Source organism: Melospiza melodia, chromosome 19, assembly GCF_035770615.1.
Source record: "Melospiza melodia melodia isolate bMelMel2 chromosome 19, bMelMel2.pri, whole genome shotgun sequence".
Taxonomy (NCBI): Eukaryota; Metazoa; Chordata; class Aves; order Passeriformes; family Passerellidae; genus Melospiza; species Melospiza melodia.
The window spans coordinates 5,274,265-5,290,109 of record NC_086212.1 but is presented as its reverse complement, the minus strand read 5'-3'; the positions used below and the strand labels follow the sequence as shown (position 1 = coordinate 5,290,109).

Below are 15,845 nucleotides of genomic sequence, written 5' to 3'. Positions count from 1 at the left end.
ACCCTTTGCTCACTTGTATGTTGCTTGTCGATAAGATTTTTAAAGAATAATCTGGACCTTGCAAAATATTCTCTGTGGGTGTTACGAGTTTACACTGCTCTTTCAACACCAGTGTCTTACATCCAGCTGGGCTTTACTCACTGCTCAACTATGGCAAGAAACGCTGAATTGCTTTTTTAATAAGCACTCTGGTTTTTTTTTCCCCTTCCCTCCCCACGTCCTCAGGCAGATATTTTGTTCTTTTCTTGACGTTCTCTTCAAGTACAACACAAAGAAGCGAATGCTGTGCTTGACTCCTCCTCCCCAGGCTGCGTTGGGAGTTCCTTTTTCGCGTGGGCTGAGTCTCACGTTAATGTTTAGCAAGCCCGGGCTGCAGCCCAGCCTCGGGAAGAGCTCGCTGCTATTTTCTGCTCTCTCTGGGCTGTCCCCCGTGTCCCAGCGTGGGTGGCTCCGCCTCGGGCAGCGCTGCTTGAGGGCTCGGCTGGATTTGCTGTCCAGGGGCGGGGGGACACGGGCCGGGAGCAGAGGATGCTGCATTGTCACCGCAGCGTGTGCTCGGCACGGATGGACTGACCGACACCCTCCTCCCGGCTGGACATGGACAAGCGCGGCTCCAGGATGGCCAGGGGGGTGCTGGCACCTGTGCGGGCTGCCAGCTGTGCCCAGCTGCTCAGCAGGTACCGAGCGTTCCCTGGGCTGGTCCCGGCTGCTCTGCTCCTTAAAGCAGGGCACATGGGATGGGGTAGGGGGAAGCAAGGTGAATTTCTAAGGCTATTGTGTGCTATTAAAATAGCGCTTTGAGTGCCCTGATCATGAAATGAAACCTGTGGAAATTCCCTTTCTTCTTCCTCATGCTAAGCCCACGAAAATCCCTGTTCTTTTCTCTGTGCTCGCCCTGGGCTGAGTGCAGTGAGCTGGGGAAGTGGGACCTGAGGGGCTGAAATGTGTCCCTGTGACACAGTGTCACCTGCCTTGGGGTCTGCCAGCTCTTCAGGGGTTTGTGCATCTCTATGAATGTAAGAATGCTGATTTATCGTGCAAGTAGTGGAGGATAGAACTGAAATTTGAACTGCTCTGCTTGACAAACACTGTTCTGCTTGTGTGTTTATTGGATATTATATGAGTTAAGAATTCATCTAAGGTGCATTTGCATAAGTTGAGAAGTTTGCATTGAGTTTTAGAATGTTTCCTTGCTGTAGTGGTCAGAATCTGTTGATTTTGGGTGAATGTGCTGGCAGTGGTTTTACTTCTAATCACAGCTCACATTTTCATGTATCCGTCTTAGTTGTCATTTTTTCCAGTCCAATTGGATGACATTGTATATTCAAAGCAAGGCAGAAACTCTTTAGAAGACCCCAGGCAAAATTTGAGTTGTGAAATAAAAAAAAAATAATAATTGTAGGGGGACTGACAGAGAAATGATATGGTAAATTACTTTAAAATTACCCACGTGGAAGAGAACAAGATTGAAACCTGCAGTGTTGCAGGCTTTCCTTGATAAAAATCAAAATATTTGTTAACGACTTAAGGCTTTTGCCAAACGAGTTAGTTGAGTTCCAGTGTCTGTGCTGCTGCCAGAACACCTCTGTGGTCAGCTCTGAGGAGCTGCTGCAGCAGGAACCTCAAACTTGCTCACCAGCTTTGCCCCAAACATTGAACCCCAGCCAAGCAGCACTTGCCACCTTCTCACTCAGGACTCACCACAGGTGAGGTGTCTGTGTGTTTATGTGTAGCTAAGCCTCTTGCCCAGGATTGACCTAAAACTTACCTGTCCAATAGGGCAAGGATATGCCAGCCTGCTGCTAATTAGTTGGCCGTAATCAGGGCTTATTTTTGTTCAGCAACTCTGACGTGCTCGTTGAGTTCCCAGTAATATTCCTGTTGGCTTGCAAGGGGCTGGTGGTGCTGCCATGGAGCAAAAGCCACTGCTGAGCCAGGTCTGCCTCCCTCTTCCTCCTCCTTTGTGGGACCTGGGGAGGCTCATGGGCTGAGCTGGTGGCCCTGGGCTGCCTGGTGACACTCCAGTAACAGAATTAGTTATTAATCCCAGCCAAGGGCTTTTCATGGCAGGGTAACAGCCAAGCACGTTGTTTTATGTGTAATAACTCTGCCCTGAGAAATCCAAGCGAGGAGTTGATGACTCCTCCCTGTCTTCCTGCATCCCTGAAGCTCTCGTGAGTGAAGCATCGCTGGATTCCAGCACGCCTCTCCACACCTCCTTCCCCTGTGCTGCTCAGCACATCACTCTTGTGGCCTCTCCAGAATCTCTGGGCTGTTCTCATGCAGCTGAGCAACAACTTGCAGTTACTCATTCTGTGCCCTAATGCAGCTACAGGTGGTAGAATGGGCTAGAAAAAGAAATAAGGATGAGTTCTATCACCCTGATTTACTCCAAGTTCAACATTTGGGAAGCTGTAGGACAAGTGTTTAATATTTGTCAGCCTGCTTCAGTAAAAGGCAATGAATGATCACACAGGAAATAAGTTCAGAGCCTTTCCATGGTGGATTCAAACAGCTGGCAGACTTTCCTCTGGAAGCCAAGGGGTCCCTCAGCCCTGGGTCCCTCAGCTGAGTGTCTGAGGTGTGCACAGGCTGGCACCTCACTGAAGTGCCAGCAGAGATGGCAATAAAGGAGAGGTGCCTCAGCTAACGGGAGCGTGTTTTGAGGATGTGTGCAGTGACTGGGAGCTGTTGACTCATTGGCCTCAGCAGAATCCCTGGCAGAGTGTGCTCGGGGCTGTGACAGCAAAGGCACCAAAGGGCAGTGGTTCCCTGCCAAAGGGCAGTGATTCCCTGCCTGCTGCTTTCCTTGTGGCTCTCCTGTCATTCCCTGCCTGATTCCCTGCCTGCTGCTTTCCTTGTGGCTCTCCTGTGATTCCCTGCCTGCTGCTTTCCTTGTGGCTCTCCTGTCATTCCCTGCCTGCTGCTTTCCTTGTGGCTCTCCTGTGATTCCCTGCCTGCTGCTTTCCTTGTGGCTCTCCTGTGATTCCCTGCCTGCTGCTTTCCTTGTGGCTCTCCTGTCATTCCCTGCCTGCTGCTTTCCTTGTGGCACTCCTGTGCTCAGGCTCAGCCTGGGGCAGCTCCTCTATGGGAGAGGGCAGTGGGTGAGGACAAGGTGTGGGAGCTACAGGGCTGTGGGGTTTGTAGCCCCATGCCAGCTGGGCTGAGGGGTTTGGGATCCTGGTGCCATGCTGATAGATGGAATTGGATAGGCAGAGCAGGTCCTTGTGGCCAAGGACATGGACAAAGCTGCTGGTGTGTTTCAATGGACATGGATTCAGTGGAAATGAAAATAGGGTTAGGAATGCCACCTTTTAATTAATGACTGACATCTAATCATCCTGTAGAGCAGCTTCATCAATGCACAATCACATTAAAGATCCCAGTACTACTGAAGATTTATTTTGGCCAGGTACCCCTTTCTCCCAGCAGGATTTCCCTTTGGATGAAAGCCCTTTCCTGTTTGGCTTACCCTGCTAATGCAGGGAAAGTGAACAACAGGCTCATCCACTGTGACCTTGCAGTCAAACACAAAGCCATGCACAGGGAGGATGGGTTGTGTCTTCTGAGGCCAAAACAAGCCCGGGCATGGTGGGACAGACACCCAGCTAATAGTGTAAGCTAAACATGGCTTTGAATATTTTTAATTTGGCTGTATCTGCATGGGGTTATCAATCCTGTTCTTGTTCTGCTCTAAGTTTCGGTCAGAGATGCCTCTAGGCAGATCTGTAATTATAGGCAACTTTCCCTCTTCCTTAGCTTACTTTCTCCCTTACTTCATGGAGAAGAGACAGATCAATTCCAGATGAAGGCCTGAGACAAGAAAGTAGAGAGGGAGTTTCTTTGCCCTTAAATACTTTGATAGAGACACTTATTGTCAGGAAAGTTACAACCTGTGCTTTAGTTGAGATCCAAAGCTCTGGTGGAGATAACAGAATCATAGAATTGTTTGGGTTGGAAGGGACCTTAAAGATTATAAAGTTCCAAACTGATGCCCAAGATCAGGTCAGGTTTCTCCAAGCCCCGTCCAACCTGGCCTTAAGCACTTTCAGGATGGGACATCCACAGCTTCTCTGTGCCAGTGCTCCCCCACCCTCTGGAGTTTGTGCAACACAGAAAACACTGGAGGTGCCAGTCCGATGCAGTGGGACACACACAAGCCTCAGGATTCACATCTTCCACTCCACACAGCCCTGGGCAAAGGGTTGCTGTTTGCTTTTTCTGCTGTCTCTGAGAGTGCCAGGACAGGAGGTGGGGCTGTGCTTTCTCACTGCTGCACTGGGGCAGAGCTGCAGCTTTGGGAATTGCTGCACTCACAGAGCAGGATCTGGCATGTCCTCTTTATCACTTGCAGAACTGGCTTCTTCCAAACAACCTGAAATGACGCTGCTGCCCGAGCTGCTTGCATAATGGCACATCTTGATGAGCTGATTGCTGTGTTACTGAAAACAAGCTGTAATCTTATTAGCAAATTGTGGCACTCTGATGGTGCTGCAGAGACAGACCTTCAACTGTGCCATCCCACGTGGGCAAAGTCCCTGATAAAAAAATGCCTTAATGGGGACATAAGTGGGGGTTGGCAGCAGTGCTGGATAAAACAGCCTGGGCTAAAGGCACTGTGACTTCTCACAGGGTGAAACTATTAAATATGTGAGCAAATCTCTGGTCAGAGATATGCAGAGGTACATCAGCAGTAGCAGACTGCCAAAGCTAAAATTGCTTCAATTCTGGCTCTAGCTGCTTTGGTTGAGTTAAGGCAGGGAAAGGAAAGCATGGTGAGAGTCTCTTGAGTAAGTTACTGTTCATTGCCACTGCAGTAATTTGATAATTAGCCTCTGTTTGCTTTTATGGCCTGGGCTGAGGCATCTGAACCAGCTATGTGCTTTCCATTTTCTCTCAAGAGTAAGCCTAAGGAGGTCTTTTCTGTATATTGGGGGGAATGAAGGAATTGGTAGTAGTGTTCATGTACAAAATTTGGGGTATTTTGAGGACAAGTAAGCCAGGCATTAAAGATGTGCAGTAGGGCTTTCTTCTGGTTTAGACCTTTAGTAGAAAAGTTGTGGAATTTTTGTTATGCAAAAATGCCTCTCCTGCATAACATTGCTCTCTGTGGTAGGAATAGAGTTTTGTGTAATTATGTGTGTCTGAATGAAATAGTGATTTTGCGTATTTCTTGTAAGGTTTTGATAATGAGCAGATTGACTTCTTTCATACAGGAGCCTGTTTTTATATTTGCATTGATAATTTTGATATACTGAGGTTTAAACCTCGAATAAGAAAAATAGCTACAGCTACATCTATGGAAAAAAAAGTATATATATGAGTTACTGCTTCAGGATTTTCTCAGTTTTTTAAATACTCCTGTCTGTTATTTCTAGGTACCTTTATCCCACTACATGGTTTTAAACAAGAAAACTGAGTATGTTATGAACTGTCATGTGCTGATCTTTAGGTGAATTTTTTCTCTTCAGAATTAACTACATTTAAAAACATTTAATTAAAACCATTTCTTTAGTTAGGTTTAAACTGCTTGCTTAGGGTAAGAAACTGGAAGCAATGTGAGGAGAGCCTCCATGGACTTTTTGGTTGTTTGTTTCAAGTTTTTGCTTTTGTACTCATGAGTTGTTTTTGTCCTTGAAGTAAATTGAAGGCAGGTAGGATGTGCATGGTCTGACATTAACACAATTTTGTTCTCTGACTAAGGGTCTTTATCTGTCAAAATACTGCAACCAGTTGACAGACTAATCTCTCTCTTTTTTTTTTTTCCCTTGCAAGATTCCATTCCATGCTCATGGTCTGGTTTCTTGTGAATGATGCTGTGACTTGGTGTGCTACTCCAAAGCTGCTCTTGAGGCTCATTCAGACTTTCTGTCTGTTTCTTTGTTCCATGTGTGCCTTTGTGCTTGCTCCAGATCTTTGGAAATGTCTTTAAAGACTTGGGTGCTGCTTGTGTGGCAGGACTGCCTTGTCTGCCTGAATTCTGTTCCTGTTCTCTTTTTCTCATCTTAGTTTTCTGGAAGCAGAAACTGAAAGGAATTCCATTTTCTTGGCTTGCACTTGTTGCCACCTGGTCTGTTTGAAATGCTTGAGAAGGAACCTTTTTATTTATTCATCTGCTAGAGAGGTATTTCAATGAGGGAGGGATGTTGAGCAAGCAGAAAAGAAGCCCAAGCAGCTCCAGGTCCTTTGAGAAACTCTCTCATGGGAGTGATTCAAGCCTGGAGTGAACATAGCAACAGTGTTTATTGTATTTTGGTATTCAAGAGGGTGAAGAATTACACGAGTGTTTGCAACATACTTGCAGTGCGGTGACAGTATCTAGGAACAGATCAAAAACTCCTCTGGGGCTGCGTTTTGCAGCCCAGGGTCAGTGAACCCCCAGCATGCAGAGCTTCGGGGATCCTCGGGCACATGGAGAGGGAACAAAATAAACTGCAAGGGCTGTGCCAGCCTAATTCCTCACAGCTGGGATATTAATGTGTGAAGTCTTAGGCTGAAGGTGCCAGGTGAATCTGTAGCCTTGTTAAAACTGGCTGTGCCCTTGACAAGAGGAGGAATTTGAATGAAGATGCTCAGTCTCTCCACAGAGCCCTTCCTGTATGGCTGTCCTTAACAAGATCTTTTTGCCAGTCTCCTTTTTGTTGGGTTAATTTTTAAAGCTCCATAATCTGATGCTTTTTTGCTAGGTTGACAGTGCAATGGAGTGAACTTGATTATTCCACCTCCTCTTTGCCCAGTTGCACTGAGCCATTAACATTTTAAGCCAACAATCTCTGCTTTCAATCTCAGCTGTTGCTGTGCTGGAACGTCACAGGCTGCCCTCCACTTGACTTGGGTATGCAATGAGGAAGAACAATCTTTTAGGTGCACAGAATCTAAAATTAGCCTTCCACCTGGGCAGCTGGAGCTGCAAAGCACTGTGCACTGAGTTTAAGGGGGGAAAAAAAAGTAATTTAGACCAGAAAATAAAATGTTTTTTTAAGTGTGAAGGTCTGATTTTTGTTGTCCAGTGAGACAGGAGCAACAGTTCTAGTTTAACACTGGTAGAGCTTGGCCTTGGGTCCTGCTGCCCCTCTGCAGAGCTGCTGTGTGATATCAGCATCCTGCAGCTTGCTGAAACCAAGTTTAGTGCATCAGTAAATGGGCCAGCTGAGGGGAAAAAGTTAGGATGGCTTTTGTTTGACACACAGGTAGCTCAGCTGTGGCTTTCCTGGAGTAGGTTTATAGTGTGACTGGTGGGCTTTTGGCGCAAGCAGTCCCAGAACATCTGTATTTCCAGCTGTGGAAGGAAGCCAGGGAACTGTGGATGGTGAGAAGCACAGTCAGGGTGGGATGGGGTGCAGCAGCTTGGCAAAACTCCACCCTTGCACCAGAACTCTGTGATATGGACTGAAGGTAGACCAAAACCAGCTGCTGGCAGGGGCATAGCCTGAAACCTGGGCTGTGAGGGCTTTATGGTGACCTTCCTCAGCTGTGTTCAAGGGATATGCCCTAATGCCTTACATAAATAATGCTCCCCTTGGAATAACATCCCCTGGAATGAAGCTGGCATTCAGAGCCTGGTGTCTCTGTAAGCCATGCAGGAGATCTAAGTCAAGAGCCACCCTTTGGAAAGAGCCGAAGATTTTATTTATTTATTGATTTATTGGCTTAAAATGGTGTTGTTTTTTCCAGGCAGGCATGGGAAGGAGTTGTCACAGCCATGGGTGACAGAGGTGACACAGGGCACATCTCCTGGTCAGGTCTGGAGCAGGTTCTGCTGGAGCTGCAAACCTCAATTCTGTTTTGGTGTTGATCCCTGGAGATTTCTGGGGTGTTTTGAGCCAGCTCCAAAGCAAGCTGAACACAAAGGAAAGGTGCATTTTGGAGCTGCTTTAATCTGTATAACCCAGATCCCATGGGAATGTAGGACAGTAACTTAAGGAAAGAAGAGTTGTTTTGTGCCTGCTGCAAGCCTGCAGCAGAGCAATTAGGAGAGCTTGTAAGATGGTTTCTGAGTGTTGTGCACTGGGACACCTCTTCAGTGCAAGTTTGTTTTCCAGTGTTCCTCATATGGCCAAAACCAACTGCCTCAAAATAATTTGAATTCCTCCTTCCACTTAGTTTCATATTTCAAGGGATGAGTTCTGTGGACTGGTTCACAATAGAATCCCAGCAAGGTGTTGAAGAGTCTTTTTTGTTTAAATCTAATCTTATGAGATGATTGTCAGCAAATGTGAGAAAATGGAGAGGAGTACTGAAGGTGAAGAGTGAAGGTGAGGGATGCAATCTAACTTTTTAACTCCTAATGGATAAAGATATAAGTAAAAAGTTGAAAAGCGAAAAAATAAATTGAATTAGTAGCTGCAATGGAACTGAGAGAATTGGGCACAAACTTTGCAGGGAAAAATAAGACTTAGATTGACTATTTAAATGCTCCATCAGGGTATAAATTGGTATCCTGAGTGTTATTTGGGTATCCAGAAATAGGAAAGCAGATTGCCTCTGTTCTTGCCTGCTGGGTGGCAGAATAGCTCAGGTCAGTCTTTCACTTCTGTCTTCCTGTAAAACAAACAAGCAAACCCCTTTGGTTCTTGTTCTAAACACTGTGCCTGGCTCCAGATGTTCCTGGAGTGATTCCTTTGCTGTGGTTCTGACCTCCAGAAGAGAGGGGCTGCCTGTGTGTGTTAGAGTGAGGAGTGTGATGTGCATGCATGTGTGTAAACACAAGTGCAGAGTGGCCTACAATGTTTGTCTCTGTTTTTAGATCTTCAAATTAGCTTTTTAAAATCTGAAGTGCTCCTCAACTGAAGCAAGTTAGTGCCAGAACTGCTAATAATGGCTTTCTGGAATGAAAGGGGCTAAAACTTTCCAGATATTTTGCCATCTATAACTTTTGGCTCCTAGAGCTAGGAGGTTAAATAGTATTAATAGTATTTCGTGGGTGTTTTGTTGTCATGGTTTTCAAGGTGTAAGACTTAGACTTGATTTTTTTTTTTTTTTTAATGAAACTATAAAGGAATTTTGGCCTATGTTTGGTAGTGGTGGCTGTTCATGTGTGTTTCTTGAACCACCCACAGTTAGTGTTTCACCTCTTTAATTTTTGTATTCATCAGTGGAAGCATTGAGGTGTTCTCATAAGTATGTTCCACTTACCCCATTTTTTGGTAAGTCTTTGAAAAATAGCAGGGTTTAAACAGCTTGGAAGTCTTTGAAGACAATTATAGCTCATTTTAGGAGAGGCACTGTTTTATGGAGTGATGAGAAGCTCACAGCACCGGGGCTGAAAGCTGAATGAGGCCAGTCTGAGACTTCAGCTGTGCATGAATGAATCAGCAGGGTGGTAAGAAAATTCCATATGCTTGGGTTTCCCAGGACACCTCGTGTTGTTTCACAGCTGAAAAATCTGGTCTAGGCAGGAAAAGGGGGCCTCAGCCCTGTGAGTTGTTTGTTGTGTGAGCTGCAGTGCAGGGGATGGAGCTGTGCTGGGTTTTTGCATAGGGAGCACAAACCTGCTGGGTTTGGTGGGAGCTGCCAGGCTCCTCTCTGTGCCAGGTCTGGAGCACACATGCACTGAGCTTGGGACATCCTGGGTGGCTGTGAATGCAGAGGTGTCTGTGCAAACTTGCAGGGAGGTCTTGGAGTGAGTGTGGGGCGGTAGGTGCTGTGTTGGAGGTCACAGGAGGGACAGCACTGGAAACACTCTGTTGCTCTGTGTCCTCTCACGTGTTTGGACAGCAGTTTTCCCCATTCTCTGGGGGATTTAGTCCCAACCTTGTCTCTATTGCTAAACACCAAGCAAAGGAAGTTCAGCACTTACCTCTGTTTGGCTTTGCTGCAGTCATTAATCAGAGGAGGCTGGACGCGAACGCCGTGTGTGATACTGGAGCTTAATCTCTCTCCCCTTATCTCTTCCTCTCTCAGCAGCAGACATTGCCCTTGGAAAATGAACCAGCTTCCTCCAAAGAGTGCTGTGGCATCCCCAGTGTCAGAGAGCACGAATTCCAGGGGAGAGGCTTTGGACAGCTTGTCAATGGACAGTTTTTGGCTGGAAGTGGAGAACATTAAACAGAGCGCTGAAGCCGAGCAGGAGGAATGCGGCCTTGCAGATGTCAAAACACAGGAGGGTAGGTTGCCAAAAATGTTGGGAGTGAGGAGAGGAATGTGAACATCTGAAACAGAAGATTTGCTTATGCACCTGAACGACTCAGAAGCATGCTGGAGTATGGTTAGAATATTATCAGTCAATCAGGGATAGAGATATTATTTTAATTGGGTGGTGGATAATGCCCTGCAGAAGGGGAGGGTTGGCCTGGCCTGGTTTCGGCTTCTGGAGCAAAGCTGACTCCAAAGGTCAGTCCCAGGAGATGTTCAAGGCTCCAGGGTTTTCAAGCAGCCCCACCAAGGGTGGGGGCTCTCAGTGGCAGCTCAGGTGGTGTAGGGTAAACACTCTGTGAGAGCTGGGACTGTTTGTGTGCATGGTTCTGAGATTCATCATAGTGGCTTTTGTGGGAGCTGCTTCTGTGGAAGGCTGACTGTTCCTTCTCTAATTCCCTGTTCAAAAAACCACAATAAACATCCAGAAAGCCTTGAATCCTTCCACACAAGGTTTTTCCTGCATATCCTTTTTTCTTTCTTTGGCAGAAATGTGCATGGGTTGTTTCTAATGCACTTTTTGCAGCACTGATGTTATCCAGTGCTTTGGAATAATTGGAACTGGGCCGCCAGTTATTCCAAAATTTTTGGGATTGTTTTCCTTCTATAGAATCACAGAATGCTTTGGGTTGGAAGGGACTTTAAAGCTCATCCAGTGTCATCCCTGCCATGGACACCTTCCACTGTCCCAGGCTGCTCCCAGCCCTGTCCAGCCTGGCCTTGGGCACTGCCAGGGATCCAGGGGCAGTCACAGCTTCTCCGGGCAAGTCTTTGGTGCCAGGACTTTAGCACCCTCCCAGTGAAGGATTTCTTCCTAATATCCAACATAATGTTCCCCTCTTTTAGTGAGAACCCATTGCTCCTTGTCCTGTCACTGCAGTTCCTATGAGCAGTTCCATGGAAAGTACAACACCCTGGGTTGCTGGAAGGCTGTAAAGTGCTGATAAACACCCAGAGATCCCCCAGGTGGGCACCACACCTTTCTGTGTCCATTTTGAAGAAATTGAGGTGGTTGGCATCCCCTTGAACACAGGCTTGCAGCCTGCACAGCTGTGTGGTATTGAGGATGATCTGTGTCTTGGGGAAATGTTTGTGTGACAGTCCCAGTGTGCTGCTGGCCTTGGGAAGGGCCAAATGCTCTCATGGGGACACAGAGAGGCTCTGGAGAGCAGGGTGGGAACATCATTGTCCCTATCTGCCATCGTTGGCAGGACATGATAAAAATGAAGGTCTGCTGTAAAGTCCCTTTTTATAAAGGAAACAAGTTTGATTTTTAGAAGCGGAAGAGATGCAAAGGGATTCAGAAAATTAGTGCACCAGGAAGCAGACTGGAAAAGAGACCATCCCATGAGATGAAAGACTGTCTGGGATATCCTAAAGACTGATATGCTGGAGGCAATTTGATTACTGTGTACAAGCAGGGATATGAGGAGAAGTCTTTTAATGCTGTAGATTAATCTAGCAGGCAGGAACTGAGTGCTTAATTGGCCATTGAAACCAGACAGGCTTGACATGATGCTCCAAGTAGCAAAGCCTTCCCAGCAGCCTGGGGAGGGAGGTGGGGCAGGCTGGGGCTCCTGATGCCTCCTCTGAAGGAGCTTAGGCAAATAAACTCTGTGCTGGGAGTGGGGAAGCTCTGGATGGTGTGCAGGGTGCAGGGCTTGGCTTTGGCATCTCTGCAGCTCCTGCTCACAGCACAGAGGCTGTGGGGCTCCTCAAAGCCAGAGGCACCTTCACTTTGTGCATAAATCTGGGGTGCTGAGAGATGGGCAGCTCTGTCTGGAGACAGCCTGGAGATGGCTGCTGATAACACAGGGACAGGACAGGCTGTGGAGATAAGGCACTGCAAACACCCAGCTGGGAACACTCCTGTGCAAGCCCTGGGTGAGGAGGGGTGTCCTGAGGAGCTCCTGGTGGCATGGTGGCCAGTGTGTAACTACAGGTTTAGGGCAGTGAAAGGTGCTGAGGGAACTCATGGCCTTGCTAACAGTTGGTAGGAGCAGGAAGCAGCTTTTCCTGAAATGCAGCTTTGTGCTGTCCTTGCTGTCACTGTCTGCCCGGCTCTGTCCAGGGCCTGACAGCACAGCCAGCTGAGGACACAGGCACTGAAATATCTGTTTGTGACCTTACAGCATGTAACTGTGGCTGAGAACTGCCTGCAAAGGGGGATTCTTCACCATCAAACATTAGATAGGAAGTTGTGCTTAATGTTTAGTCTGAAAATGTAGGGTGTTCTAGCTGTCCTTTAAATATTTGGGAAGTGAATACTTTATTATAAATGCTATTTTTGACTAGGTTATATTTCAAGTAAATTTGTGGAACTGGGGTTCTTTAGTTTTTCAAAATCATTCCCAATCTTGCCCTCCTGAAATGCTGCTTGCCTGGAACTCACAAGGCAAATCTCAGCAGCTCTCCAAGCTTAAACCTGGAGCTCATCTTCTGTGGATCTCTCTGCTCTGACCTGTTTCTCTCCAATTTTTCCCTTTTCCCCAGAAATAACCATTTTGCTGGTTTCCTTTTGTGTTACTGGCAAACATAACTGGGCCAAAATAGCAACCAGAGGAATTACAATCTGGGGCTTTGGCACCAGCTGGGGCAGCAGGCTCGCACGGATGTCCGATGGAGGGGCTGCTCTGTGGGATTGTGTGCAAGATCAGTTTCCTGTTATGACTGGAATTGGCTATTTTCAATATTTGCAAGCAATACACTTCACTTCCTCTAGTTCCCAAAGGCAAAATAAACCAGAGGCTTTTTGTGTGTTGTTCTGCTGAGAAACCGTGGATGCAGAACAAGGAGGTGTTTGGTGAGGGGCTGTGAGTGGGACCAGGACTGGCTGTGCCCAGGGGATGCTGTTACCTGCTAACTTCTGTGGACCAGACATGGAAAAAGACCAAAACTTAGGACCATGGAGGAAAACTAGACAATTTGCTAGAAGATTCACTTAGGGAAATACTTGACTTCAATTTCAGCTCTATTTATTATGGTGTGATGATGAAAAAAGTTCTGTTTCATTATGACACCAAAAATCACAAAGATGACACTCTGAAGACTGAGTTTTAATTGTGTTACATGTGTTTGCAAGCTGCATCAACATGAGGTTTCTCCAGAAAAATGAAATTATTTAATCTCTCAAGGAGAGCTTCATGGCTGCTTTTTATTGGTGCAGCAATAATAAAACTTGGCCTGAGCTGCTGTGGTAACTGAGGAGGTGGAAGTTTGCATAGGACAGGAAGAGTGGGAATGAGCTGCTCTGTGCCAATCAGTTCAGTTGTGAATTTTCTTTTTCCCAGTATAACCTTTGGCAGGGCTGTACTGGAGGTGCCTGCAGTGAATGAATGTGGTAGATGGAATTGAAAAGATAAAGGCTTTATGGTGTTTGCTGTGTTAAAGTTGAAGTCACCTGCTAAATTGTTTCTTTCATCTTTGAATTTCAAGTAGCTGCCTTGCTCAGGGCACTTTCTCACTTGCACTTCCTTATGAGTGTATCCCATAAGAAAAAAAAAAAGTCTTCTGTGTTTGAAGTGTAACTTTATATGTATTGAAGAATGAAGTGGAATTGAGCTTGTTTGAGTAATGCTGCTGTACTGTCTCCAGGCTTCTCACACTTCCTTCTGGAACTGGAATGGTCTTTAATTTTAGTGATATTTTGAATAGGCCCAGGCATAAAACAAATGCACAGAGTAAAAATAACGTTTTTGCTTTAGCTGAGTGTAGTTAAAGTGCATACCAATCCACTTAAAAAATTAAAGAGTATAGATTATATACATAAATAGTTCAGCAAGTATAGTAAGTAAAATGCATTTGAACCAACCAGATCAGGATCTGGAAAAAAAAAAAGTTGATACCTAGCATGCATATAGATTTTTTAAAAAAGTAAAAGAAGCAACCAAGTTGTTGGGAAAAGTACAAAAGCCAAATATGCAGTATTATGTTCTGTGGCTTCTCACAAACCTTCTGTCCATTCTCAAAGCTGTTGAAGGATCAGGTGGGATCCAGGGAAGCCCTGCCATTCCTCCTGGGGTGGCTGTGTGCTGCTGCCAGAGCTCCCCTGTGCACAGGCACTCAATGGAAAGGCAGATTTATGAGTCCATCTGACTTCACTGCCACAATCCTTGCCCAAATACCCAGAGTGACACTTGTGCCCTCTCCTGCCCAGCTCCTCTGGGAACTGTGCTCCTGAGAGCATCTGTACCTCCACAGTTCTTTCCTCTCCTTTTTCCTTACCTGAAATGAGCAATAAGAACTGTGTGAGCAGCTACACCTGCCCAAGGAGCTGTGTGAACTCTGGTGTCACCCCATACCCAGCTGGGCACTTAGGATTAGGGCTGAGATTCTGAGAGCAGCCTTCAGAGCACAGCTGTGGCTCCCTCCCATGATGTCCCACTGGGAACAATGGGACAATCCCAGCCAGGAAACAGCCCAGGCTCCTGCTCTCTGCCCCTGAAGCACTGCAAGAATCCCAGAACTAGAAAGAGGAGGTGTTCAATATGTTGCCTACTCAGAGCAAGCAGCTGTCCTGCTCAAGGGATCCTTCCTGTCTGAATCCAGGAAGTTAAAGGATGGAAATGCCCCAACAGTAAGCACTGGAGGAATTCTTCTTGTTAGAATTTATTAGTCTTGGCTTGTCAAGGTGGTACAAGGCAACAGGTCTGTGTTTGGTGGTATTTTGGGGTGTGTTGTGCTGTTATCTTTGCAACATTGGGCAAGGATAGACATTGTGTAGAGGAGGATCAAAAGAAATAACGCTTTTATCTGGAAATTCCTATTTTGACACACATCCTTGTGGTTCCCTCTGAGAAGAGGACAGTCACTAACCGCTGCTCCCTCCTCCCTGTGCCCTGGCAGAGGGAGAGGCCGAGGCCGAGTGGCTGCAGGACGCGGGGCTGGCCGAGCTGCTCGGGGAGCCGGCGGGGGACAAGGACAACCTGGTGCTGCTGTCCACACTGACCAGGACGCAGGCGGCGGCCGTGCAGCGCCGGCTGGACACGTACTCGCGCTCGCGCCGCAGGAGGAACAAGCACCCCGTGCGCGACGTGCGCGACATCTTCGCTGCCAGCAGCTCCCAGGTGCGTTGGTGTTGCCATCTTATTGCAGGGGTTCCATACTGCTGTCTGTTCCATACTGTTCCATACTGTTGTCTCCTTACAGCAAAAGTTTCATACTTTCTTGGTGTTTCTCATGGGCACCTCCTCAGAGCACTGACTCTTTCGTCTTTACAAAGCAGCCAACTGACTCCATCCATCCATCCATCCATCCATCCATCCATCCATCCATCCATCCATCCATCCATCCATCCATCCATCCATCCATCCATCCATCCATCCATCCATCCATCCATCCATCCATCCATCCATCCATCCATCCATCCATCCATCCATCCACCCATTTTTTGTAGTACTCTTCTTCTCACTGGTCACAGCTGTGGCCTGTTAAAGTCAGGCCTGCTCCTAATCTTTGATAACTGGCCCAGCTGCTACTCCTTAGAGATAAGATTACTTTCTACACTGTCTTTATTTTCTTATATTCTATCCCCCTACATGTTGACATCTCCTAAAAGAGCTTCTTTGTTGGGAAGGATGGAAGTTTGACAAGAAAGTCTCACAGATATGTGTGCTTAGCAGAAAGATTTTTGAATGTAGACTCTGAAGAAGGACTAGAGATGGAAGCAAGATTTGATAGAAGAAAAGAATTGCTGAGCCAGTTTTACTGGA

General features: G+C 46.7%; 1 protein-coding gene across 6 annotated transcripts in view; it reads left to right on the top strand.

Annotated features, from left to right (window-relative positions):
• The window catches only part of ARHGAP40 (Rho GTPase activating protein 40), a 39,703-nt gene that overhangs the window by 12,520 nt on the left and 11,338 nt on the right, over positions 1-15,845 (top strand). For 2 of the 6 annotated variants that reach the window (XM_063172188.1, XM_063172187.1), the window contains exons 1-3: positions 504-677; positions 9,904-10,106; positions 14,980-15,200. In XM_063172188.1, coding sequence (XP_063028258.1) covers positions 598-677; positions 9,904-10,106; positions 14,980-15,200 — 504 coding nt within the window. In that variant the 5' untranslated portion in view covers positions 504-597. Of the gene's footprint in view, positions 1-503; positions 678-9,903; positions 10,107-14,979; positions 15,201-15,845 lie in introns of those variants that run through there. The other 4 variants (XM_063172191.1, XM_063172190.1, XM_063172189.1 and 1 more) reach the window with 3 other exon arrangements.